Here is a 23,481-nt window from a genome sequence, read left to right on the forward strand (position 1 = left end):
TCTTCCAAAACTTGCACTATAGAGGAGATGAATCCTCTTTCTTCAGAGGGTCAAAGGAGAGTGAATCCTCCGTTCTTTCCAAGATAACTGAAAGGATGATATAAAGTAGACTTTGGTTCACTGCATTCATCATCCGTAGAAAAGGTTACGGGAGAAATAGGAGACCTCAAATCCCAACGTGCAGGAGATGGATATACATTGATGTAAAGAAAAAAAAAAGGATTAAATTTAGAAAACGAATGAGTCCAACCCTCTTCTTACTTGTAACAAGAACTAGAGAAGACAATATTCTTTTGAAGGACTGAATAATCAGAAGAATTCCTCATTCTTTGCGGCCTACTATAGAAAACTGAAAATCCCCTAAGTGAGTTCACTCTTAAGAAGCGGAAAAAAAAATTTGCGAACAAAATATGTAATAGTTCGTCCAGCAATTAGTGCCTGAAGGATCTCAGTTATAACAACAACGTGGTGTATGCTCATCTTGAATTAGCTTCTGGAATCACAACATAAACAAGTAAAAAAAAATAACAAATTCCAGGAGTATACAATTCTGATTAGCATTGTTGAATGGAAAAGAACTATCTGAACCACATAGAGGTGCTTGCCAGTCGAGTCTCTCATCGTAGGAACTTACAATATTATCCAATATATTACTGTAAGTTGCAAAAAGATTGATCACCTATCATCCAAATTCTGCACTGAAATGAGTGTCCAAATATTGAAGCTTTAATTTCATTTTTAACATCAAAAAATTCAAAGAAACATTGTTTCCAAAGCAATCATCAATGAAAAATATTTCAGGCTGATATGTCGGTCTGGTAACCGGCTTTTCAATTGATCAGGCCTTTGTAATAGCCGAACCCTCTTGCATACCCATAAACCGGTTTAAGAAACAAATTCTTGATGTTAACAAGCAATTATTTGTATATTTCACTTGTTTATACTGTTGTATAATTTACCGGCTCTTTCAATATTATGAAATATTATGTAATGAGTCATTCACGGTATCATAAAACAGTTGAATTTGGTCCCTAAAGTGTTAAATAGGAATCTCTGCGAGAGAAAGGGCGTATTTCTACATTACTTGTGTAATCATTAGCCTTCTGTTTGTACAGGATAAATGAATACACATATCAAGTATTTCTATTTAGAAACAGTAACGAACGAAATCACAATTCCAACAAGTAGTTAGATAAACACTTTCATCTAAATTCACTTTTAATTTTGGTAGAATTCTGTCTGATATTACAAGCGTTTGGTGAATGAGAGCAATAAGAAAATTTGTCTATAAAGTATTCACTGAAAGAACTATTTCTAAATGCAAATGTAACGCAGTTAAAATATGAGTGTGAGTAATCTTTTGAAAGATTACTGTTACAGTATGTACGATTTGTATGAGTCGGTGTCGCTTAATCCACCAAAAGAAAACACAATACGTGATCACAGACGGGACCGAAACCAAAACATCATTGAGCAGAAAAATCTCAAAAAGAGTTTAGTCATAACCTCAATCGACCATTATGAAGCTCAGCCAGAGTCATACCATGATCTGATGAGATTTCCCGAAAGTATTAATCTGTGTCTTTCATGAAAAGGATTCTACAAGCACTGACGCCAATTTGCCTTATTCGACAATAAAAATACTGACTTCCATAAAACATGAAAATACTCTTCCATGATTTGAATTCTGCGGGGTATAATTTAGATCTGCCTTTGCTCTAAAGACGAGGAATACATGAAGTAGTGTTCGAAAAAGCTCACCAGTCGTATTGACGACCTCCTCCGAATTCACCTGCACCTTCAAAACGTCCCATATCGCTTCCGTAGCCATTAAAGCCGCTAGGACGTTCCATATCATTAGCATACTGATTGAACCTACCGGCACCTTCGAAACGTCCCATATCATTTCCATAACCATCAAAGCCATCTGGATTTTCCATACCATTTCCATAGCCAGAGAATCCGACGGGGTGCTCCATATCATTTCCGTAACGGTTGAACCGACCGCGACCATCGAAACGGTTTATGTCGTTTCCATAACCATTAAAGTTCCCAGAATCGCCATATCGTCTCATTTCGTTTTCATTATCGTTGAATCTTCCAGGACCATCGAAACGTCCCGCATCGGTTCCGAAGTTATTGAATCTATCAGGTCGATCATACCCACCCAAACCTTCAGAAGCGCCAAACTCACCGTGATGTTTATGGTGTCCACGACCATTGAATTCTTCTTGAAAATTATTTGGGCCTTCGTTTCCATTGAAATTTCCAAATCCCCCCAAATTTTCGGGATTATTATAGTTTTCATATTCGTGCTTATGATGTTTATGATGTTCGTGACGTTCATGACGACCCTCACCTTCAAATCCTCCCTCATAACCAGTAGGCCCTTCAAAGTTGGTAGCTGGTCTCTCATAGAATGTGTTAGTGGGTCGTTCCATACCGGAGAAAGCATTTGCTTCACTTCCAGCACCAGCACCAACGGTGGTAGGATACGCACTTTGTTGAGGGTGGTGGTCTTTATGATGATGGTGTTTTATAACACTTTCTATTGCCTGAGCAGCCAAACCACCCGCGAGGAAACCGCCCACCTTGTCAACCAGAGGATTTGAAAACATCCCAGAAGAGGTGTGCTGATTATTAGTTTGAATATTTGATTGCTGACTGTGGTGACTTGGTCGAAGTTTGTCAAATATTCCACGCTCCCCACCGGCGGTTTCATTTGGAGCAGGAGCAGAAGTAGAAGCGGAAGAAGGAGGAGGAAGGTTCAGTCCTGGAACGGGACTTTCCCATTGAGGTGTAGGATTTGGGGACCTTTCATTCACGTAGAAATAGCACTTGTACTGAGAATCCCATTGTGCAACCCATCCTTCAGGCAACCCTTCACGTGTCAAATACATTATCTATTTGATATTAAAGAAGATAAAGTCAGGATAAAAGAAACGAAAGAAAAAAGAGTTGGAAAATAGCTGAAATGGACAACGCGAATTTTCCATCTTGTTTATATGCATAATTACAAAGTAACAGCGTGAAAGTAACAACCTGCTTTCATTTTACTACAGTACTCTATCGATAACTAAATTGCGCAAAATAGCAAGGTTGCTTATGTACGTTAAGGATTTTTTCTGCATTGCAGTGAAGTTTGCTAAAGTAAAATTATAAAATATTACTATTAGTGGTGATGTCATAGTAATAATTTCACTCGTTATGACAATAAACGATTCAGTGGAAAAAGAACGTTCAGTTTAAAAGAAACTGTACTTCGAGTTGGATACTTCTATACTAAAGTGATTGAATGGATATGAATAGTATTTAGGGATATGGTTCACTTAATAACCTACTTAAAGCGTACTTGGCTAGATCAGTCGAATCTTCCACCATGAAGATTTTAGCTTCTAAGCTTTCAACTAGAGGTACATATATCTTTCCAAATTCAATAAAATCATACATTTCTCATTTTTAGATGTCTATTTATTTATACGTTTCTATTGTGAACGTCTGTATGTAACGTCTACTTCTTACCTTTTGTAATAAGATATCTGATACAACGATAGTATTATTGTATACATATTATGACACATCAAAAATGACGTTTGTTATATTATGTGTCAAATTCAAGTCCTTTGGGAAATCAATTCACATGCATAAGTAGATAGATATATATGTAAACAATATACGCTTTTCTTGGCTTCTAAAAGTTGATTTTAATTTGCTTTTGGTAACTCTTCTGGTTTGAAACTTTCAGAATGAAGTAAATAAAACTGTCAACACACATTAATACAAAGTAACTGCACTATGTAGTAATCGATTTCTGTAACTGAAAATTGCTGAAAAATTGCAATGTTTTCTTCTGTTTTTGTGACACTGAAATACCTTCAAACTGTCCTTCTGGAGGAAATACAGAATGTAGCACAGCTAGTTTGATCGATATGTACAAATGGATTTATCAATAGAATTATTAATTAGAGAATTTAATAATTAAATGATGGATACCTTGTTCTCAAAGGGCTCCTTATGGTGTGAATTCGTAATGACCATGAAAAACAAGTTGTCTGAATCCATTCTATCTAATAACTCACTTTAAATGTGCTTTGAACTATTGACTGATAATCATATCAATTAAATAACAACAATTGAAACGAACTACAAAATTGCGAGATTGCTGACGTTCTCCCTACCTTGCTATTCACAGTTCGAAATTCTCCCCCATCCCTCCTCAACTTTTAACATACTACTAGAGAAGTTTTGAAATGAAAATTGTGCCTAGCGAGAAGATTCAACCAGCCTGGTGGAGAGAAACCTCGGTGTACCAAATATATCCAGCATCTTTTAAAGACGCAAATGGCGATGGCTTCGGTGACCTTCAGGGTATATTGTCTAAATTGGATTATTTAAAAGAATTAAATGTTGAATCTATTTGGTTGTCGCCAATATATCCTTCACCTCTTAAGGATATGGGCTACGATGTGTCAAACTACAAAGAAATTGACGCCCGATATGGGTCTTTAGAGGATACAATCGTCCTAGCAAAGGAACTTCATAAGCGTGGTATGAAGCTTGTTATGGATTTGGTTCTAAACCACACTTCGGATCAGCACGATTGGTTTAAAGAATCCCGCTCCTCTAAAACAAACCCCAAACGAGATTGGTATATTTGGAGACCTGCAAAGTATAATAAGGACGGCAAGCGCTTACCTCCAAACAATTGGAGAAGTTACTTCGATACTTCTGCTTGGGAATGGGATGAAGCCACAGAAGAATACTACTTGCATCTTTGGGCACCCGAACAACCCGATATTAATTGGGAGAGTCCAGAACTACGTAAGGCTGTTTATGATATTGTTCGGTTTTGGCTAGAACGTGGAGTCGATGGTTTCCGTTTAGATGTCATTAACATGATCAGCAAGAACCAAGAATTCCCGGATGCGCCTATAACGGATGATCGCTACGATTATCAAATGGGATATAAATACTATGCTAACGGTCCTCGAATTCATGAATATTTAAAAGAACTTGGAGAAATTCTTCACGAATATAACGCTTTTTCTGTAGGTGAAATGCCTCATGTGGAAGACACGGAAGAAGTTCTTCGTGTTGTTGGAGCTGATCGCCGTGAACTCACCATGATTTTTCAGTTTGATTTGGTTAGTCTGGATTTAGTTCCAGGAAAGCACAAGTACGTTGAAGGTACATGGAAGCTTTCGGACCTGAAGAAGTCTGTCAAGAAATGGCAGTCAGTGTACTTAAAAGGCGGAGGCTGGAATGCTAGCTTTATCGAAAATCATGATCAGCCACGAACCGTCTCTCGCTACTTGTCGGATTCGCCTGCTTATAGAGCCCAAAGTTCCAAACTTATGGCCCTCTTCATTGTCTTCCAAGGTGGTACCCCTTTTGTGTACCAAGGTCAGGAGTTAGCCTTAGCCAATATTCCCAGAGATTGGCCCGTTTCTGAATATGTAGACATAGAAACACAGAATTTTTGGAAGCTTTTTATGAGCGGCAACCCTACACCAGAAGAAATCCAGAAAACCATGGACATTGTTAATATGAGAGCTCGTGATAATGGCCGTACCCCCATGCATTGGGATGGATCTCCCAACGGTGGATTTTGTCCGAAAGACGTCAAACCTTGGATGAGAGTGACGGAAGATTATACTGAATGGAACGCTTCCAGTCAAGTAGGAAATCCCAATAGTGTCTATTCATTTTGGTCAGCGTCTCTTGGGTATAGGAAATCCATGAAGGATGCTGTTGTATATGGATCCTTTGAACTACTTTCCGAAGAAGATCCTTCCATTGTAGCGTTTGTGCGTGAATCGAAATCAACAGAATTGTTGGTTATATTAAATTTTACCGAGAATAGTGTTCACTATGAATGTCCTCTACAAATCGGAGGATTCAATGTGCTTTTGAATAATTATGAGGATCTAGAAATTAAGGAAAATGTCGTTCATTTGAATCCCTACCAGGGAATACTTTTAAAGAAATCTTTTACTGCATAAAGAATTGCTTGCAATTATAATTTTGATGAACTTTCCTTATTCTTGATAATGAAGAATACGTTATCCTTCCATGTTCTTCTGGTACAATCAGATTAATAGATTCACCTTTTTGATGATGAATATTAGAAGAGCTCTATTTATTACGTTGTGTCTTTCAAGATAGGAACACACAAGAGAAAGCCATCCAGCAATATCTTGTGCTTATGCTCAATGAGAAGCTTTATTATTCTAATCTTCTGATTACTGCCTTTTTATTATTTCTTATAAAGCTGTGAATGATTATGAAAAGGGTAGAATTCATCGTTGGTTTTTACATCGTAAGAGCTAATTTGGAATTATAGCCATCATAGTTTTGAAGTATTGTCCAAAAAGAAATGAAAGTTAATACAAAAGTTGCTAACTTTTTTACGATAAGTTATTTCTCCTTTGAAACGTCCATTGTCCATCACTTTCTAAAATGATCCATAAAACGTTAGTAATCACAAAACTTTTTAGAAATAATTAATCCATTGAATTTATATAATAAGGAAGCCGTTATCACTGAATTGGGTAACGCCAGGTAAGAACAAGTCCAAGCTTGAAAAGTTGCCAGTAAGGTCTTTCATCTTCAATATCACGAATGTGCAAAGTGCGATGGGTTTCTCTTATAGACAATATATTTGTTTCAATCAGCAATGTAGTAGTTGTATTAATTCATTCTTACACCTCTACTCCTCCCACAAAAGCGTGAATCTGGCATAGACATTTCTTTCCTAATTGCAATTGAAGATGACCATTAAATATAGCATCGATTCCGAAAATAAGCGTGGCTTAATATACCTTTAAAAATTGAGAATAGCTGCTTTTTGGAATTTATAAGTTGCAGCGTTTAAACATTTATGCAAAACCCAAAGCATGTGCGCTTTATCAACTGGGCAGCTGACAATTAAGCAGTCATATAGAGAAATTAAAGCTAAGAGTTAATTGTTTTCAACGGTATCTAAATGAAAATACCACTTAGCATGTATCATGGCAGTAAAGCATCTGAGAATCTCGTCAGTTTGGTACTGTGATCAAAGACAACATTAAAATCCGAGATGTTGAAGGCTTCTTGCTTTTTTTTCTTTTTATTTTACTTGAAATAATTCCTCTCTGACCTTATGATAAAAACTGGTACAATCACTATCCATAAGTTGATTCATAGGTAAAGGGAAAGCAAGGATCCAAGATGAACATGCATTCACCTAAAGGACTATCATTTTTAAAAATTCAATTCCTTTTAAATAATAGTATTCTTTGTCGACGTTCCAAGGGCATCTACCTATTTTGGATTGTTTACTTTCTGTAATGTGTACCATGTAGCGAATATCTTCTTAGCATGACGTAAGGAAATAGAAGAATGGCTTGTTTATTGTTTGGCAAAAGAATTGCAACTTAACCAGAGACATTCGCTTGAAGATAAAACTTTGAAATTATTTAGTGTTTCTTAGAAACTTGTCAAAGTTGTCTATCCTATCTTCAATTCTCAGTCAGTGATTAGGACCTTTTGAAATATGAACCAAGATTTATTTGCAAACCCATTTGGAATTCCTCCTCCTGGTGATGATTCTTATGCGTCTTTACGAAGATATACGAATCAGTTTGAGGAGGCAATTCCAAAAGATCAATTTGCTTTATTCGAACAGAGACTGGCCAACCTTCTCAAAGCACTTGCATCTAAATTCCAAGGAGAGTCTCTTTCACAAGACCATATGTTTGAATTGAAGCAGACACTTGAAACACTTAGCGAAAGGGTTCATAAACTTGAGCAAGGACAGAACAGTCTCAGAGAAGAGTTGATGCAAACACAGAATAGCCTCATAGAAAGACTAGAAGGTCAATCTGATTTAATCTCAAGAATACAGAAAAATTATTTCAAGACGACCAATGGATCTACCAAAGATACTGAAGCAATTGCATTGTACGACGGTATAGACTTTAGCCTGAGCTGTATGAATTAAGAGGTCATTTCAGACATCGATGATTTGAACGAAAGAAAGATGGCATATTTAAAGAAGTACTTGGTGGAATATTATAATGTACTATGATGGTTGTAATCCTGATTCGTGACGGAATTCCGATTACGGCGGCTGTGGTACTGTTCAAGTTTCCAATCGAGAAAGTTTCAGACAAAGAATGATACCTATGCAGGAGGATGGATAGGAAGGAGAAGTCAAGTACCTGAGATTTGGACACGATTGATATGTTTATGAATATTATGAATTTACTCTTTTCTTTACGATAAAGTACGTCAAGAGAGACTCCTTGCATTCTTTAATTAAAATATAATCCAACAATAAGTACATAACCTTTTCATAACTTTATGAATTACTTGTAATTCTTGGCTATCACAACGACTATCGAGTTTGACTGATGCAATCGAGTCTTCTAGGATATGTCTTCTTTATAAGTATTATCCAAGGTTTCATTAAATTTGTCGTTTTTTTAGGTTTCTTTGATAATGAATTGTGTGCCCATTGAGGAAGTTATGCCAGATGTAATCTCCTTGCAGCAACAAATTTGCTATCGGCCAGTGAATGTTGCTGGGATGAAAAGAGAGCGAGAAAACAAATAAGAAATGTAGTATAAATAAAAGTGAAAATGAAGATGCATAATAGCCGTTCTCAAAGGGCGTGCGAAGGATGAAGCAGATGTGAAAATACAGCAATTTTAGAGAGCAGTAACCGTCAAGACTAGCTTTATCAAGTCGTTAGTCTTAGTCATGAGTAAGAATTGCTTAGAAAGGATCAATTGTCTAGCAGGAGGATGAACTGCGTACCTGCGCTGCATAAAAATCTTTCGCAATAATCCAAAGAAGGGCAAAATCTAGAGTTTCTAAAGTATCTCATAGAAAAAAAGAAAAGAACTAAAACACAACTCGGTTGATGACAATGTTCAGCTAAAGACTCGCTAGCGAGTACCTGCCCATTCATCTAATTCAATATTACACATAGCCGTATTCTTTCCATTCAACAGACAACCTTGAAAGAATTTTTCAACAGATTCGAGGCGCCATACGAACGGTTAAAGGTCTCCTGTCCTATCCTCAAAACAACTCTCATCTTGCCCGATAGTTTAAAAAACTGTCAGTGTTGAAATGTTGTAGGCGGTTCTTTACTAAACATTTGATGGAATCAAATCATAATACCCATTTCCTTGCACCGTCACTTCTGAGGTAACAGTAACTAGCAGATGTTCATCATCCATGGTATGTATATGGGAAGAGAAGACGGGGAGAATCATTCATGGTTCCTAGTTTGTAGTTTTTCGTCAGAAGAGAAAGCAAAAGTTCCAAGGGATCTTTTTTTATGTTCGACTGCATGTTTCGGAAATGAAAACAAAAAAAAAAAGGTTGTTTTGCATGCACATTTTTCATTAGAAATGAAAAGAAAAGAAAAAAATCTTTTCAGAAAAAGAAAATAAAATCATATAACCCTTTATGAAAACAAACAGTACGCTCAAACGACTGGTTCGACCTACCAAACAAAAACTTTCCTGCCTATTTAATCGCATATGAAAACACAAGTACAATTCATAGATGCTGTAGAAAAGTCCTCAAACGTCCCAATCTCATCTCTCAGACTTGGCCCTTCTCGTGGTAGCATCAATAGTTGAAGAGTCGTGTTAAAACGTCTTGACGACCATAATAAACCATCCAAGAACCCAAGTCCTAATCCCACTAAGAATTGCAGTTCCAACTCCAGTTTCACCTCCACCTCCCCTTCCAATCCCAATCCCCATCCTAGTCTGATAGAATCACTACTACCGAGACAACCACCATGGATATTATACTAATTCTTTTCTTTGTATAATCCTTTCCAGCCACCAAGTGGTATCCACAGGCGGTCTAAAGAGGTAGAATGAGGTAACCCAGTAAGGACGAGAGACCGTGTTTTGTTTACTTGCACGATGCTAACCTTCCAACAAATTCCTTCTATTCTTCTCTCTCCACTACGCCTCACGGCTTTTTAAAAATTTCTTCGTTTCAACATGAATCCACACTCGCACGAGACGTGCTAGCCATCTCTTGTACGAGCGACGGTAACGTATATTTTGTCACTACACATCATGCCCGTTGTAAAAAGTGAAAAATAATGAGCCCCATCTAGCTCACGTTGTTGGTGCATTTCGGATGAAAGAAAAACAAAAAGAAAAACGCCAATGGCATATTTTAGAACCTTTTCAAAAAGTACGCTTGTTGGGTCGATCAGAAGGTCTTCGGAGATGAAAAGCTCGTCGCTGGTTACAGCTATGAAGAATCTTGTAAATAAGGACAATCGATGGAATTTAATTCACGAGACAATGAAGTCATTTTTACCGTAAAGATGTATGTTTCTGACTTTAGAATCCAAGTTGTTTCTTATGATGGCTTTGTCAGAGAACCTTGCGTTTGTTCATTACGCTGGTTGCTTCGTTTCTTGAAGGAGGGAAATGAAGGTTTGCTCGTAAAAAGGCGTAGTGATTGGTATGACGATTGATAACCAGCATTGAATTGCTATTTAACTCCTATGAGATTCCTTTGTTCAAGTATTGAATTCCATTGATTCAATACGTAATTGTCAGATTTCATCTGTATTGAAACCTCCTAGATTGGATTTCTTTTCTATCCTTTTATTCTCTATTCTCTATTTAGTTTTATTCTTCTAAAAAAAAATGAAGTTTTCCTTGTCTTCCGTCTTCCTTACTCTTCTTGGAGCCTCTTACACGTTGGCTACTCCTATAACAAAGCAAGCCATGTCTCCTGAACAAAACTTTGGTATCCTCACTCTTCACTCTGGAAACATCAATGTCCACCAACGTGAGTTCTACGTTGGTCAATCAGGTCATGTCTTTTTGAGTCAGTACGACAATGCTGATGGCGCTGCAAAGTTCCATATGAAGAATAATCAATTGTACCACAACAACGACCTTGCTTCCATTGAACAAGGTGGTGCTCTTGTTTTCAAGTCTTCTGGTCCTGCTGTTACTGGCTTCGATGCTAATGCACCCACCAACATTGGCTACCAGTTGCAATTGAACGGCAGCACTCCCGTCGCTTGCCCTGTTCCAAGCGACCAACAAATTTTCCAAGTATACTATGGCCAAGTCCAGAACGGTACCAGTTGTGTCGGCATCGACACCATCGCTATTGCCTATTAAACTATGATATGAACATTCAAATGTGAATTTGATTGAGTTTGACTTTCAATTGAATTATGAATATGAATAAAAAGAAATTCCCTCTTTTCATCATCGACATTCCCTCTTTTTCAATTCTCCCTTTTTCTCTTTTCGCTAATATAAAAAAAAACCATTTCCTTTATTCTCTTGTATCCTTTATCATGTTTATGCCCCATGACCATCCTCCTTCACGGTTCTCGTCCGGTTGGTCTCGTTCGACTCGACATTGGATTCATTTCCATAGGTTTTCTGCATACATCAAAGCATTTGTCTTATCTCTTAGAATTACATTTCGCATTTGTCTTTCCGTCTCTACTTTTTCGTAATCCATATTTATTCCATACATATGTTACTAAGCTAAAACCATACGTATCTTTCTCATCTCGTAATTCACGTTACACACTCTCCACTCTACGCATTCTATTCCATAGTTTCTTTTCTTTTTATTTTTCTTCATTCTTTTCCGTCCTATCCTATCCTATCCTATCCTATCGTCAATCATCATTCACGCCTTTTCTTCTTCGATTTACTACAAGTGCCTTCAATTTTTTCTAAGTCTTAATTAACTTACATTGTTCCCCAAACGATATTTCATCTTTTCACGTTCGAGTGCGTTATCTTTATCCACCACCCTCTGGGTGAACTTTTTCTACTCACCAAAAAGCTCTTCTTTGCCTACTTTCTTTCTTTCTTTTGCAATTGCCTTGTTTTTCGCCTTTGTGGTGATTCTTCTTATTTGAAACGCATTCTGCATAGAAATATGACTCAACATGAGGTCCCTACGCAAGAGCCTTCCGAAACCAAGATTGTTTTGGAAGGCGAACCAGAGCGTCCCATCGTAATGATTGATAATTACGATAGCTTTACTTGGAACATTGTTCAGTATCTTTCAAACCTCGAAAAGAGGTACCCAATTTTGGTCATTCGCAATGATGAACTCACCGTAGACGAACTCGAGCAACTCAAGCCCTTAAAGCTCATCTTATCACCAGGCCCTGGTCATCCTGCTCATGATGGTGGTATTTGCAATGAAGCCATTTCTCGCTTTGCCGGTAAAATTCCCATTTTCGGTGTCTGCATGGGTTTGCAATGTCTTTTCGAAAGCATGGGCGGTAACGTTGAATCTGCTGGCGAAATCATTCACGGTAAAGTCTCCAAAGTTTATCATGATGGTTTAGGTTTGTTCCAAGGAATCCCTCAAGGCATCTCCGTTACTCGTTATCATTCTTTGGCTGGAACCATCAAGTCGCTTCCCGCTGACTTGGAAGTGACCTGCTGGACTGAAAATGGCATTATCATGGGTGCTCGTCATAAAAAGTTTGCCATCGAGGGGGTCCAGTACCATCCAGAGAGTATTCTCAGCGAATACGGTAAAGAGTATCTTCAAAACTTCTTAAACCTAACTGCTGGCACTTGGGAAGAAAACAATGTCATCATGCCCACAAAGAACGATTCTTTCAATAAAGCCATGAAGGAACGATCCAACACTGTCTCTTTTTCTTCTGCTGCTGCCCCCGAGAACGTCCCCAAGCTATCCATCCTCAACAAGATTCACGCTCAACGCCTCATCGACGTTGCCAAAAGCAAATGTGAAAAGGGACACAGTGTAAATGATTTACAAACATATTTAAAGATGAATCTTACCTATCCCGTGGTTAATTTTTACGACCGCCTCAAAAAGTCGACACCAGCCCTTATGGCCGAGGTCAAGCGTGCATCTCCTTCCAAGGGTGATATCGATCCTTATGCCAATGCCGCTCAACAGGCTTTGATTTATGCCAACGCTGGTGCTTCTGTTATCTCTGTCCTCACTGAACCTAAGTGGTTTAAGGGTTCCTTGGACGATTTGCAGCTTGCACGCCGTGCTGTAGATCAGGTCGCTGATCGTCCTGCAATCCTCCGCAAAGACTTTATCATCGATCCCTACCAAATCATGGAAGCTCGCTTGAATGGTGCTGATTCAGTCTTGCTTATTGTTGCCATGCTGTCCTACGAACAATTAGAATCGCTCTATAAGTTTGCAAAATCTTTAGACATGGAGCCTTTAGTTGAAGTTAACTGCGCCAGTGAAATGGAAATTGCTATTAAGTTAGGTGCCAAGGTGATTGGTGTTAACAATCGTAATTTACATAATTTCGAGGTAGACTTATCGAATACCTCCAAGTTGGTTGATATGGTTCCTAAGGACGTTGTTTTGGCTGCTCTTAGCGGTATCAGCTCCAGATCCGATGTTGAATTATATACAAAGCAAGGCGTCTCTGCCGTCCTCGTCGGCGAGTCGTTGATGCGTGCTTCTGATCCTGCTGCCTTTGCACAGGAGCTTCTTCATGGTGCTTCCAAAAAAGAGGGTTCAGATGGCTCTTCTAAGCCCCTTGTAAAGGTATGTGGTACTCGCACTGTTCCAGCAGCTAAAACGATTATAGAATCAGGAGGCGATTTAATAGGTCTCATTTTTGCTGACAAAAGTAAACGGAGGGTGGACCTTCAAGTTGCTAAAGACATTGTTGAGTTGGCCCATTCCAACGTTCGCCATTACCGAGATATGGGTAGCCCATGTGATAAACAAAAAGATTGGTTTGGATACCAATTTCAAAAAATTGCTAATTCTCGCCATCCTTTGGTTGTTGGTGTATTTAAAAATCAACCTTTAGAGTATATTAAGGAGGTACTGTCAGCTGTCGATTTGGATATTGTTCAGTTGCACGGGCAAGAGCCATTACAATGGGCCGAGGAGTTACAAAAGCCTGTATTTAAAGTATTCTCTCCTAATGCGTCAGAACTGTCTTCACCAAACTATCACGTTCTTCCTCTCGTTGATGCATTTGTAGGAGGTCAATCTGGAGGATTAGGCAAAACTGTAGACTGGAAAGCAGCTGCTCAGATAAAAATTCCTTATGTTTTAGCTGGTGGATTGACTCCTGATAATGTCCAAGAGGCTATATGCACATCACATGCTGCAATCGTCGATGTATCCAGCGGGGTGGAAACGGAAGGTATCCAAGATGACGAAAAAATCAAAAGGTTTATTCAAAATGCCAAAAAGTGTTAGAATTTTATGTTTCCCGGGCTATAGATTGTCTCTATTATGAAAAGTTTGTTTAATTTTTTTTTGGAAAATATAAAGGTCATTAAATATAATGTTTGGTATGTCTATACTTATATGCAACGGAAAAAAATAGAGGGTAATATAATACCAAAGTAAATTGTAGTAAGCACCAAAAGAAATGAAATAGGGAATTAATTTCAATAGCTACTAAGAGCAAATTATATACACAAAACTATGGACAGAGGTATATAGTAAGGGTAACCGAAATTGATCTTAAATAGCAAAGAACAAGAACGATCACATAAAGTACTAAAAGGAAACGGAAAAAATAAATTAGAAAGCAACCGATAAAGAAAGTTGTCCTAGCGAACGGATATCATATGGCTTGCGGTGAAAAAGAATGGATTCAAAAAAGCGGGATTCATAAATTCGAAACGAGACAACGAAGCAGGTTTATGAATTAGCCAAAAAGGGATATAAAGGGAAACGATTGAAGATAATTTAAAAGTGTACTTCCCGAAAGGGTTATTCATTACTTGATTTTTGCATTTTGGCTTAGCCAAGCTAATCCTTCTAATAAGCCATCTCCTGTTAAAGCACAAGTTGGCTGAACATTCCAAAGTCGGTCTTTCAACTTGTCGAGCTGAAGAATCTCAGTAATTTGAAGGGGTGAAAGGGCTAAACACTGTGTTAGTAGCTAGTAGGGATGGGCCAGAATGGAAACAAACAATTTCATTCCGTGTATTGTGCTTTCATGAATACATACCATTTCCCAAATCCTGTTTATTTGCAAAAACCAACAAAAGAGCATCTCGCATTTCACGATCAGAAATGATTCTGTGCAACTCTTGACGAGCTTCTGCTAAACGATTGCTATCTGCAGCATCCACCACGAAGATGAGACCTTTTGTACCGGTAAAGTAATGTCGCCAAAGGGGACGGATTTTGTCTTGACCACCTACATCCCATACATTGAACCTGATGTTTTTGTAGGTGACTGTTTCAACATTAAAACCTACGGTGGGTATAGTCACGACGCTCTGATTGAGTTTTAATTTATAAAGGATTGCTACAAACGTGTTAGAATTAGAACTAGTTAAAAAGAAAGAAAATGAAATCCCTCCTGTCTTGTGCAAAGAACTCTTGATTGAAAACATACTTGTTTTACCAGCAGCGTCTAAACCGAGCATCAAAATTCGCATCTCTTTATTGACAAAAATACGTTGAAAAGGCTTTGAAAAGCCCTTGACTAGACCGTTTCCCATGATAGACCGTCGACCAAAATTGCGAAAAGCCTTATTAACAAACCAAAATTACTGTCTCTTAACCCTAGAGAAAAAAGCACTGCTTTTCGATTATAGTATATATAAATGAAAGACAAGATATACAAAAAGCAAACGAATTCTGTTTACGCCAAAAGTGTACGGTCAAAAGCGCGTCTTGACAGATTCTACAAATCAACTCTCCCACCATATACGACACTTCAACATACTTCACTTTCTTTATAACGTTTCTTGTTGTAAGTTGCTGACTTTTATAGCGAGTTCGTTAAAATGCCGTAAACAACAAATAATTCGATTGACAAAATTCAAAGCAAAGTAGAAAAGAACCTAACTATTTTCAATAAAAGTAGTAAAGATTTATTTTATATACTTTTCCCTGACAACTTTGCTTTTCATTTTCAGATATCCGTAAGGTTCTTCTTGACAATCCTCGTTTTAATGATCCTAGTACGATATTCGAGAATTTAGAGGTTTTGAATAGAAAAAACACTAGCTTACCATATAATTTATATTTTGATTAAAAAGAAGAAGACATGTGCTTGTGATTTAATAATAATAATACTAAAACTAGGCTGTAGATCAAGAAGAAAAGAGACGTATGTTTGGATCTACGCGCATATCCATGTCACCTAACGCGTAAGAGGAAATAAACCAAGGACTTTCCTTTTGCTGCTTCTTTTTGAGTCTTAAAAGTTTGCAAATCGAAATCATAAGAATAAATGAATAAGCGTATTAGATTAGTAATAAGCAGAAAGGCTGGAAGCCGAAAATAATTTTTTTCGTATCGGTAGATCGGTAGATCGTCTGCTACCCTTGAAGTAAGCATTTTCCACAGTCATCATATTTAGACTCAGCAAAATTCAAACCTGATTGTCCATTGCTATTCCAGTTGTAGAATACCTTTTTCTTTTGATACGTTAGGTTAAATATGTCTTCTGAAGGAAAATCTATCACTTGCAAGGTAAGTAAAAAGACGTTTGGAAGGAAATAGCGAAAAACAATGGATTCGTGAATGTAGTGTGGATCCACAAATGATTCATGAATATTAGAGTACTTATACCACTTTCCCTTGGGTCGGTTCTTTCATCGTTGAAGCTTCCCTCATTTCATGTACTTGTGCTAATCCATATGTGTAGGCCGCAGTTGCTTGGAAGGCTGGAGAACCCTTGTCTATAGAAAAGTAAGTAACTATTCATTCTTTATTTGGATTCTCTCAGTTTATTGTTTTTTCTTTGCTTGAGGTTTCCTTTTTTTTTTTGGCGTCATGATTACTAACATTGGCTTGCTACTTCTCACCCGCTGAGTTTGGATGAGAAGAATTAGGCGAGCTGCTTATTTAGTATTCAAGTAGCTCCTCCAAAGTCTCATGAAGTTCGTGTTCAAGTTAACTGGACGGCTGTTTGTCACACTGATGCTTATACCCTTTCTGGTGTAGACCCTGAAGGTGCGTTCCCTGTCGTCTTGGGTCACGAAGGTGCTGGTGTCGTTGAGAGCATTGGCGAAGGCGTTACCAATGTTCGTCCTGGTGATCATGTCATTCTTCTTTACACTCCCGAGTGTAAAGAATGCAAGTTCTGCCGTAGCGGTAAAACTAACCTTTGCTCCAAAATCCGTGAAACCCAAGGTCGTGGTTTATTGCCCGACGGTACTTCTCGTTTCTCCATTGATGGCAAGCCCCTTCTTCATTATATGGGTTGCTCAAGCTTTAGCCAATACACCGTTGTTGCCGACATCTCTCTCGCTGCCATTTCCCACTCTGCTCCTCTTCGTAGCGTTTGTCTTTTGGGTTGTGGTGTCACAACTGGTTTCGGAGCCGTTACTCACTCTGCCAAGGTTGAGGCAGGCTCGACTGTTGCTGTTATCGGAGCCGGATGTGTTGGTCTTGCTGCCATGCAAGGTGCCGTTGCTTCAGGAGCCTCCCGTATCATCGCCATTGACATCAATTCTGAAAAGGAAGCTTTCGCCAAAAAATTTGGCGCTACTGAATTTATTAATCCTACCAAGGTTGACGACATCGTCCAACATATTACAGAGTTGACTGACGGTGGTGTTGACTATGCTTTTGATTGCACTGGCAACGTTAATGTTATGCTTCAAGCCCTACAATTCTGCCACAAAGGATGGGGTAAGCTCTGCGTTATTGGTGTGGCTGCTGCCGGTAAGACCTTGGCTTTCCGACCTTTCTTGGTTGTTACCGGTCGTCAAATTCTGGGCTCTGCTTTTGGTGGTGTCAAAGGCCGCACTGAGCTTCCCAACTTTGTGGACGACTACCTTCAAGGTCATTTCAAGGTTGATGAATATATCACTCACTCTGAAAACTTGCACACTATTAACAACGCCTTTGACCACATGCACGAGGGCAAGTGTATCCGTTGTGTAGTCGATATGAGCAACCCTTGAATATGCTAACAATCTAAAAGTGCTTTGCTCTTCGAGCTTCGTACTTGAATGTGATTGCTTTTTTTTACGTGTTTGAAAATGAATAGTGTTTATCGTTCCTCTTTTTTGTTTTTACTTATTCCTAAGAGCTGAAAGTAGCTAAACTCTTTCCCATTTTTGTAGTGAGACTAGTCGATATGTCAACTTGAAAACTACGCATGTAGTCACTAATAGCAAGCTTTTATACTCTAGTTGAATAAGTTCATTCATAACCTGGTACATTACACTCGTAGTAATCTAAGAAAGGAAGTGGTGTGCAATGTTAAAAAGAGAGCACACAGGGAATTAATGAGGATATTACAGATTTTATCGTAATGCAACATCTATTTCAAGCCGTATTTACCCTTGAGTTCTTCGGCGAAAGCCACATATTCGTTTGTGGCATCTTCCTTCGACTTGCCCTTCAACTCTTCCCAAGCATTCCACTTGTATTTACCCTTCATATCCAAAAGACCGGGCTTTTCAGTGTTGTTGTCTCCAACGGTAGCTTGCTTGAACAAACCATAGAGCTAAAAGGGTGTTAGTCTTGCTATTTCTTAAAACATCGTCCTTACCTTCAAAAGCTCATCACTGTTGGGAGTTTGCTTAAGTTCTTTAATTTCAGCAGCGGCTTTCTCAAATGGTGTAGACATGTTTGTTGATGGTAAAAGTCAAGTTAGACGAGGAACTTGAATATGATGATATCGCTTAGTGAGCTGCACAGTAATTGTTTGATTGTTCGTGTGGATTGTTGGGACAAGTCAGGAAAACAGAATGCATGGACAATCAATAGATGAATGAGTATGATAAATATAAAAGTTCGGTAGAAACATAATGTACGATTTAAAACATCAAAAAGAAGGTAGTGAGACATTTCATTTTCTAAAGTACTATTTTCATTAGGCAATTAGGATAGGTTTAGATTGATGCCTTGTCGTTAGGTAAAGATTCGTTACAGCGTTGAAAAGGTACAGCAATGTAATCTAGGTAGTCTTCCAGGCTTTTCGACACGTTTTGGTTAGTCTCATGGTTTAACTCTGTAGTTTCCAAAGCCTGAATATCTTCAGCGGATAGTGTATTGTAGTAATCTCGGAAGTATTTGGCAGTTTCCTCATATACTGCTTGCAGAAGTAGTCCTTCGATCCAAGATTCCGTTAGGTAAGAGGAAATTTGCTCATGTAAACTCTCTACCTTATCCAGTCGATGTTTGAATTCATTCGCACTGTTTGGGTCATGTGCTTTCAAAGCACTTGTGAACGACCCAGCCGCCGTCTCAACATACCCATTTACTGCAAATCGCAAGTATTCGTTCAGCTCTTGTCTGCTATCCACCATATTGTTTATAAATTTAGGGAATGTTTCATACGCCAGTTGAAGAATGCCTCTTAGGTTAGAACGCCATTCACGTACGCGATCCCAGATCTTTTTAAAGTCCACACCTGCCTGAATATGAGCGTATTGAATTTCAAATGAACTTAATTGCTCTTTCAGAACCAAAAGGTTTTTTATAAAAAAAAGTCTGGCAATTTGTGGATCGTTCTTACTGCTAAAGTACTCGTAAGCTTCCATTAATGATCCAATAGTAGCATGTATGATTTCGAGAGCAATATCGTCAAAGACATTCGACTAGATGATTAGATTAGCTTAATAAGATTCACAAAAGGGCCATATATCTTACATCAAGAAGACGATATATTTTTGAGAGAATTATCAAGGACTTTTGAACGACTGGATACCATCCTTGTGCCATTGCAAGCCGTTCTGGTACATTTGCGTTTACTTTTTCTTCGACGTCATTTAAACCCAAATTCTGCAAATTGAATAGTTCAGTTCCTTTGTTCATATCGGGGAAGAGATCGTCGTCAGCCGGCGTGTAATTTTGGATTTCTGAATCAATAGTTGCTTGTACCAAAAATATCACTCGGTTCTGAAGTTCAAATACTACTGGAGTAAGATGCGTCGCAAGCTCTTTTCCTATTTCTTCCCTATCTCCTTCTGCTATCGAATTTTGGAAAGACCGTATGTAGGAACAGACTTCACACAGATCTGTCAAATTCTTCTCACGTAGAATCATCGATCTGGAACCTTCGTAAAAAGTCTCACATAAGTTTTGCCAGTATTCTGTAAATTTTTCATTTGTTTCATCAAAGAATTCATTAAACAGCCTGCTTTCATCAAAGAAAGTAAGTTGTAGGATAGCTAAAGATTTTTGAATCTGTTATTTAGTTAACACAAAACTCAAACTTTCAGGTACTTACGAACGAAGTAATGGACTTTTCTAAGAAAAAACTCCTTATCTGACTGCTAAGAACAGGCTGAAGCAAGCGCATACGGGTTTGCAAATAAAAATCATAAAACGCAGTAAAATTAAACGTATCTTCGGAAATACTCTTCTTAAATTCTATGAGCAGCGGTCGAATTTGAAGAGCAATTGCACTAAAACGAGAATAGAAAATAGAGCTTTCAAGTTGTTTGTCTATTTGCTAGATAGTTAGTTAGTAATCACAATTTGACTCTCAAAATCCATTACCATGGTCTTTGCGCTCTGCGCAACTTGTTCAGATGCTAACTTAATAAGACGGAAAAAGTGATTTTTAAACATAGTAAATCCTTGAGTTAAAAGTCGTTTATATTGAGATAAATAAAATTCGCTCTCTTGAAAATCCGTCTATAGAAATTAGTAACGATTATGGAAAAGAGTATTAAAGCATACGTTTTTTTCCAAGAAGTCGATGCATCTGTTTATTTGCAAAATATAATTTCGAAAGGAACTTCTTGATACCAAGTCTGACGGCGGGTGACGAAAAACACGAATCAGTTCTTTTAGTGGTGCAAAATAAGATAATCCTTCACCAATATCATTAGCAAGTCTAGAAAATGCTTCCTATATCATATGTGTTAACAGAAAAGTAAAGTTGAGATATTCGATTTGATGATCCATACCTCTTCAGTTCCGAGTGCGTTGCACGTCTCAGAAAACTCATTTAACTTTGACTCTGATACCAAAAAACTAGTCTTTATAGATGACAAAGATTGCTTGATTTCATCTGTCTTCTGTGAAAGTCCATCCGCGAATGCTGAATAGGCCTGGAGCTCACGAATGCGGATATCTGCTCGTTTTAAAAGTTCGCTTTCGAAATCTTGTTCTATCCAATCCATTTTTTTTTGTGTATCCTCTAGTGCTACCTCAGCACCTTGTTCACACTTTGGACTTAGCAATTTCAAAGAGTTACATCGCCTAAGTGAAGTAGGGGAATCAAATATCGGAGATCCCAAATTCTTTACGGGAGGCTGATCATTTGCCATGGGTTTTGAGGATTCAAACGCGTTCAATGGCTTTCCCGTACACGTTAATATCGATAAATGCTACTTTTACCTTACCTGCGAAAAGTTGACTAACCCTTCATTCTCTGAATGTAAAAAATCCCACTGATCAAACATATTTCTATGCCCTAATTGAGAAACTCTATCCTCGTTTGATTCATGCCGAAACAGGTAAATTGTAAACAGTGCTTCTTTTAAGGCTTCGGAGAACTATTTACCGAAACTTCTCAAATCACCGAAGTTCCCCGAAATAAGAAGTAGCAATCGAAATTTCAGCTACTTGGTGATGAAATAGTAAACAATGAACTAAAGCAAAAGAATTGCATAACTAAGTATGAATAAAGAAATTAAATCACAGAAAGAGTAATATTGTTATTTTTCCTCTATCAGCTATTCATATTTCTGGTGGTCCACTTTTGTTTCATACCTTAATTAATGAGTGTACTGAATATGAGAATCAAAGAAAAAGCGTAGATATAGTAGACATCTAAACCCAACGACGCTGAATTCTCAGTCCACCTCTAGAGCACCTCTAGAGCGTTTTCAATACATGTACGCGATTGCTGTTAGTGCAAAACCTTTTACTAGGGAAGAACGTTATTTGGTAGGGAAACTACTATTCATAAACAATTACTTATTAAAAAGGTATAGGGTAGGTTTTGGATTCAATAAAAGTCTTAGTACAGATTATAAACTTTTGCTCGTCCTAAACACGACATAATACAAGTTTATCGATTAAAAAAAGCCCGATAACTCCCTGTGGAAATAAGCAATTGGAAAGCCAAAGGGAACCAGTAACAGCTTGAATAGGGTAAAGATATTTTTAACTGAAAAAAAAATTCACTTAAGTGGATGCAGAGGTAGGGCGAGCACCGGAAGCGGGAGATTGAGTAAGGGGTACATTGCCGAATTTAGAGAGGTAGTGCTTAAGTTGGGCCCAAGCGTTTCTTGCTTGAGGAGGAACGCGGTGGTCGGCGACAACACGGTCCATACGAAGACCAATATCTCGGAAGGAAGCACGAGTGAAATGGCTGCTGTTGTAACGCATACGAAGGAAGAAGGCATAGAAGATAAATTGAGAGAAGGTGTTCAAGCGCAAGAAGAAACCAAAGAAGTAACGGAATAAGAGGAATGCTTCAATGTTGGCAACAAGCTTCATGGCTGGTTGAAATTGAGTACGAGTGTACTTGTTAAGGAGTTGAGATACTTTATAAACATAATTCTTTGGTTCAGTACCGCTTGTGACGGAGGGAGAAATAGCTGGCAAGAGGTTGCTACGCATGTAGGTAGAGATATGGAACGTAGCATAAATAGCATAAGGTGTAAGGGCAAACAAGACAGGACGGTTCAACAACAAAGATAAAGCCAAAACAAAATATAAGACATTATCATCAGTCATTATACGGCGTAAAAACGGGGTATTCCAAGAGGAACGAGATAGGATGCTAGAGCCATAAACCTTGTAAAGGACAATGGAATATGCCAAGACGGCTCCTGCAATACCGGTCTTGAATATGCATGATGAACCTTGACGGAAAGGAACCACTTGCAAGGTATAAATAGCGCTAAACAGCACGACAGCAAACTGACCCAAAAACCAAAAAAATTGAGTATTCTAAAAATAAACTGGTTAGCCAACAAGTCCTTGAATAATACATCTTAGAAAGAACACTTGAATGATGTTGTAACAATTGGATACAACGGATGTCGAGAATCGCGGATGACAAAGATCCTTTAAGAGCCGTTTGGGATACGATTGTAAATTCTTGTTGAAATTTAATAATACTTTCATCCTACAGGAAAAGACAAGTCTCTGTTATCCCTACTCCCATTCGTGACAAGGGTATACACATTCAAGCTAAATTACAAACTTACTTTGACAAGAGGAAGAAGGCGTTCGCCTAATGGCTTATTAGGAGATACTTTTGGTGGCATTTTACAAAAAATCAAATCGCTTTTCGTTGAGAGGAGGTTGCTTTGGGTAAGTTGGTAAAGCCAGTACTGGATGATGTATAGATTAACGAAGAATTCGACAGGTGGCATCTAAATAGAAATGCAATCTGTTGTTCTCAAATATGTACGTTATAAAGTATTTCAAATTTTTCATAATTCTTTATTTAAACAGGTTGTTTCTTTTCATTACCAAACGGTCGAGTATGGTGCATCGACATGATGAAGTCTATCTAAATTATTTACATCGAGCCGAATCCAACTAAGTATCTTTTATTTG

The 23,481-nt window shown here is 38.1% G+C and overlaps 10 protein-coding genes across 10 annotated transcripts; 5 read left to right on the forward strand and 5 right to left on the reverse strand.

The window, feature by feature from the left end:
* Nucleotides 1–1,287: 1,287 nt before the first annotated feature.
* SOCG_00647 (uncharacterized protein) lies at nt 1,288–3,018 on the reverse strand. Its single transcript, XM_013163067.1, has one exon. The coding sequence runs from the start codon at nt 2,898–2,900 to the stop codon at nt 1,758–1,760; it is 1,143 nt and encodes a 380-aa protein (XP_013018521.1). The 5' UTR covers nt 2,901–3,018; the 3' UTR covers nt 1,288–1,757.
* Nucleotides 3,019–4,187: 1,169 nt separating this feature from the next.
* SOCG_00648 (maltase alpha-glucosidase Mal1) lies at nt 4,188–6,576 on the forward strand. Its single transcript, XM_013163068.1, has one exon. It carries the CDS (start codon nt 4,251–4,253, stop codon nt 6,000–6,002), a length of 1,752 nt encoding a protein of 583 aa, XP_013018522.1. The 5' UTR covers nt 4,188–4,250; the 3' UTR covers nt 6,003–6,576.
* Nucleotides 6,577–7,395: 819 nt separating this feature from the next.
* SOCG_00649 (uncharacterized protein) lies at nt 7,396–8,667 on the forward strand. Its single transcript, XM_013163069.1, has one exon. It carries the CDS (start codon nt 7,535–7,537, stop codon nt 7,979–7,981), a length of 447 nt encoding a protein of 148 aa, XP_013018523.1. The 5' UTR covers nt 7,396–7,534; the 3' UTR covers nt 7,982–8,667.
* Nucleotides 8,668–9,437: 770 nt separating this feature from the next.
* On the forward strand, nt 9,438–11,544 carry SOCG_00650 (But2 family protein). Its single transcript, XM_013163070.1, has one exon. It carries the CDS (start codon nt 10,674–10,676, stop codon nt 11,157–11,159), a length of 486 nt encoding a protein of 161 aa, XP_013018524.1. The 5' UTR covers nt 9,438–10,673; the 3' UTR covers nt 11,160–11,544.
* A 296-nt stretch (nt 11,545–11,840) lies between these two features.
* Nucleotides 11,841–14,365, forward strand: SOCG_00651 (anthranilate synthase component II). Its single transcript, XM_013163071.1, has one exon. It carries the CDS (start codon nt 11,941–11,943, stop codon nt 14,227–14,229), a length of 2,289 nt encoding a protein of 762 aa, XP_013018525.1. The 5' UTR covers nt 11,841–11,940; the 3' UTR covers nt 14,230–14,365.
* On the reverse strand, nt 14,338–15,746 carry SOCG_00652 (ADP-ribosylation factor). The gene is made up of 3 exons (XM_013163072.1): nt 15,386–15,746; nt 14,993–15,295; nt 14,338–14,904 (listed from the first exon to the last, which is right to left on the reverse strand). Exons 1-3 carry the CDS (start codon nt 15,489–15,491, stop codon nt 14,759–14,761), a joined length of 555 nt encoding a protein of 184 aa, XP_013018526.1. The 5' UTR covers nt 15,492–15,746; the 3' UTR covers nt 14,338–14,758.
* Nucleotides 15,747–16,315: 569 nt separating this feature from the next.
* On the forward strand, nt 16,316–18,202 carry SOCG_00653 (glutathione-dependent formaldehyde dehydrogenase). Its single transcript, XM_013163073.1, has 3 exons — nt 16,316–16,470; nt 16,646–16,689; nt 16,850–18,202. Exons 1-3 carry the CDS (start codon nt 16,438–16,440, stop codon nt 17,907–17,909), a joined length of 1,137 nt encoding a protein of 378 aa, XP_013018527.1. The 5' UTR covers nt 16,316–16,437; the 3' UTR covers nt 17,910–18,202.
* On the reverse strand, nt 18,023–18,683 carry SOCG_00654 (acyl-coenzyme A binding protein). The gene is made up of 2 exons (XM_013163074.1): nt 18,503–18,683; nt 18,023–18,457 (listed from the first exon to the last, which is right to left on the reverse strand). Exons 1-2 carry the CDS (start codon nt 18,578–18,580, stop codon nt 18,272–18,274), a joined length of 264 nt encoding a protein of 87 aa, XP_013018528.1. The 5' UTR covers nt 18,581–18,683; the 3' UTR covers nt 18,023–18,271.
* A 138-nt stretch (nt 18,684–18,821) lies between these two features.
* Nucleotides 18,822–21,488, reverse strand: SOCG_00655 (golgi transport complex subunit Cog3). The gene is made up of 7 exons (XM_013163075.1): nt 21,309–21,488; nt 20,871–21,263; nt 20,641–20,811; nt 20,458–20,595; nt 20,186–20,410; nt 19,606–20,142; nt 18,822–19,553 (listed from the first exon to the last, which is right to left on the reverse strand). The coding sequence occupies exons 1-7, from the start codon at nt 21,366–21,368 to the stop codon at nt 18,846–18,848; spliced, it is 2,232 nt and encodes a 743-aa protein (XP_013018529.1). The 5' UTR covers nt 21,369–21,488; the 3' UTR covers nt 18,822–18,845.
* Nucleotides 21,489–21,852: 364 nt separating this feature from the next.
* Nucleotides 21,853–23,421, reverse strand: SOCG_00656 (uncharacterized protein). Its single transcript, XM_013163076.1, has 2 exons — nt 23,127–23,421; nt 21,853–22,866 (listed from the first exon to the last, which is right to left on the reverse strand). Exons 1-2 carry the CDS (start codon nt 23,184–23,186, stop codon nt 22,096–22,098), a joined length of 831 nt encoding a protein of 276 aa, XP_013018530.1. The 5' UTR covers nt 23,187–23,421; the 3' UTR covers nt 21,853–22,095.
* Between the last annotated feature and the right edge of the window lie 60 nt (nt 23,422–23,481).

Source organism: Schizosaccharomyces octosporus (assembly GCF_000150505.1).
Source record: "Schizosaccharomyces octosporus yFS286 unplaced genomic scaffold supercont6.2, whole genome shotgun sequence".
In the NCBI taxonomy this organism is placed as follows: Eukaryota; Fungi; Ascomycota; class Schizosaccharomycetes; order Schizosaccharomycetales; family Schizosaccharomycetaceae; genus Schizosaccharomyces; species Schizosaccharomyces octosporus.

Bases quoted from the DNA above. Each gene is read 5' to 3' on its own strand.
- SOCG_00651 (XM_013163071.1), top strand. From the start codon at position 11,941: ATGACTCAACATGAGGTCCCTACGCAAGAGCCTTCCGAAACCAAGATT.
- SOCG_00650 (XM_013163070.1), top strand. From the start codon at position 10,674: ATGAAGTTTTCCTTGTCTTCCGTCTTCCTTACTCTTCTTGGAGCCTCT.
- SOCG_00654 (XM_013163074.1), bottom strand. From the start codon at position 18,580: ATGTCTACACCATTTGAGAAAGCCGCTGCTGAAATTAAAGAACTTAAG. The intron at 18,458-18,502 runs GTAAGGACGATG...ACACCCTTTTAG, and splicing joins ACAGTGATGAGCTTTTGAAG to CTCTATGGTTTGTTCAAGCA.
- SOCG_00655 (XM_013163075.1), bottom strand. From the start codon at position 21,368: ATGTTTGATCAGTGGGATTTTTTACATTCAGAGAATGAAGGGTTAGTC. The intron at 21,264-21,308 runs GTAAGGTAAAAG...TGTACGGGAAAG, and splicing joins GGTTAGTCAACTTTTCGCAG to CCATTGAACGCGTTTGAATC. The intron at 20,812-20,870 runs GTATGGATCATC...CATATGATATAG, and splicing joins ACGCACTCGGAACTGAAGAG to GAAGCATTTTCTAGACTTGC.
- SOCG_00652 (XM_013163072.1), bottom strand. From the start codon at position 15,491: ATGGGAAACGGTCTAGTCAAGGGCTTTTCAAAGCCTTTTCAACGTATT. The intron at 15,296-15,385 runs GTATGTTTTCAA...ACACGTTTGTAG, and splicing joins AGACGCTGCTGGTAAAACAA to CAATCCTTTATAAATTAAAA. The intron at 14,905-14,992 runs GTATGTATTCAT...CACAGTGTTTAG, and splicing joins TAAACAGGATTTGGGAAATG to CCCTTTCACCCCTTCAAATT.
- SOCG_00648 (XM_013163068.1), top strand. From the start codon at position 4,251: ATGAAAATTGTGCCTAGCGAGAAGATTCAACCAGCCTGGTGGAGAGAA.
- SOCG_00656 (XM_013163076.1), bottom strand. From the start codon at position 23,186: ATGCCACCAAAAGTATCTCCTAATAAGCCATTAGGCGAACGCCTTCTT. The intron at 22,867-23,126 runs GTAAGTTTGTAA...GTTTATTTTTAG, and splicing joins GCCTTCTTCCTCTTGTCAAA to AATACTCAATTTTTTTGGTT.
- SOCG_00653 (XM_013163073.1), top strand. From the start codon at position 16,438: ATGTCTTCTGAAGGAAAATCTATCACTTGCAAG. The intron at 16,471-16,645 runs GTAAGTAAAAAG...CCATATGTGTAG, and splicing joins GAAAATCTATCACTTGCAAG to GCCGCAGTTGCTTGGAAGGC. The intron at 16,690-16,849 runs GTAAGTAACTAT...CTGCTTATTTAG, and splicing joins GAACCCTTGTCTATAGAAAA to TATTCAAGTAGCTCCTCCAA.
- SOCG_00647 (XM_013163067.1), bottom strand. From the start codon at position 2,900: ATGTATTTGACACGTGAAGGGTTGCCTGAAGGATGGGTTGCACAATGG.
- SOCG_00649 (XM_013163069.1), top strand. From the start codon at position 7,535: ATGAACCAAGATTTATTTGCAAACCCATTTGGAATTCCTCCTCCTGGT.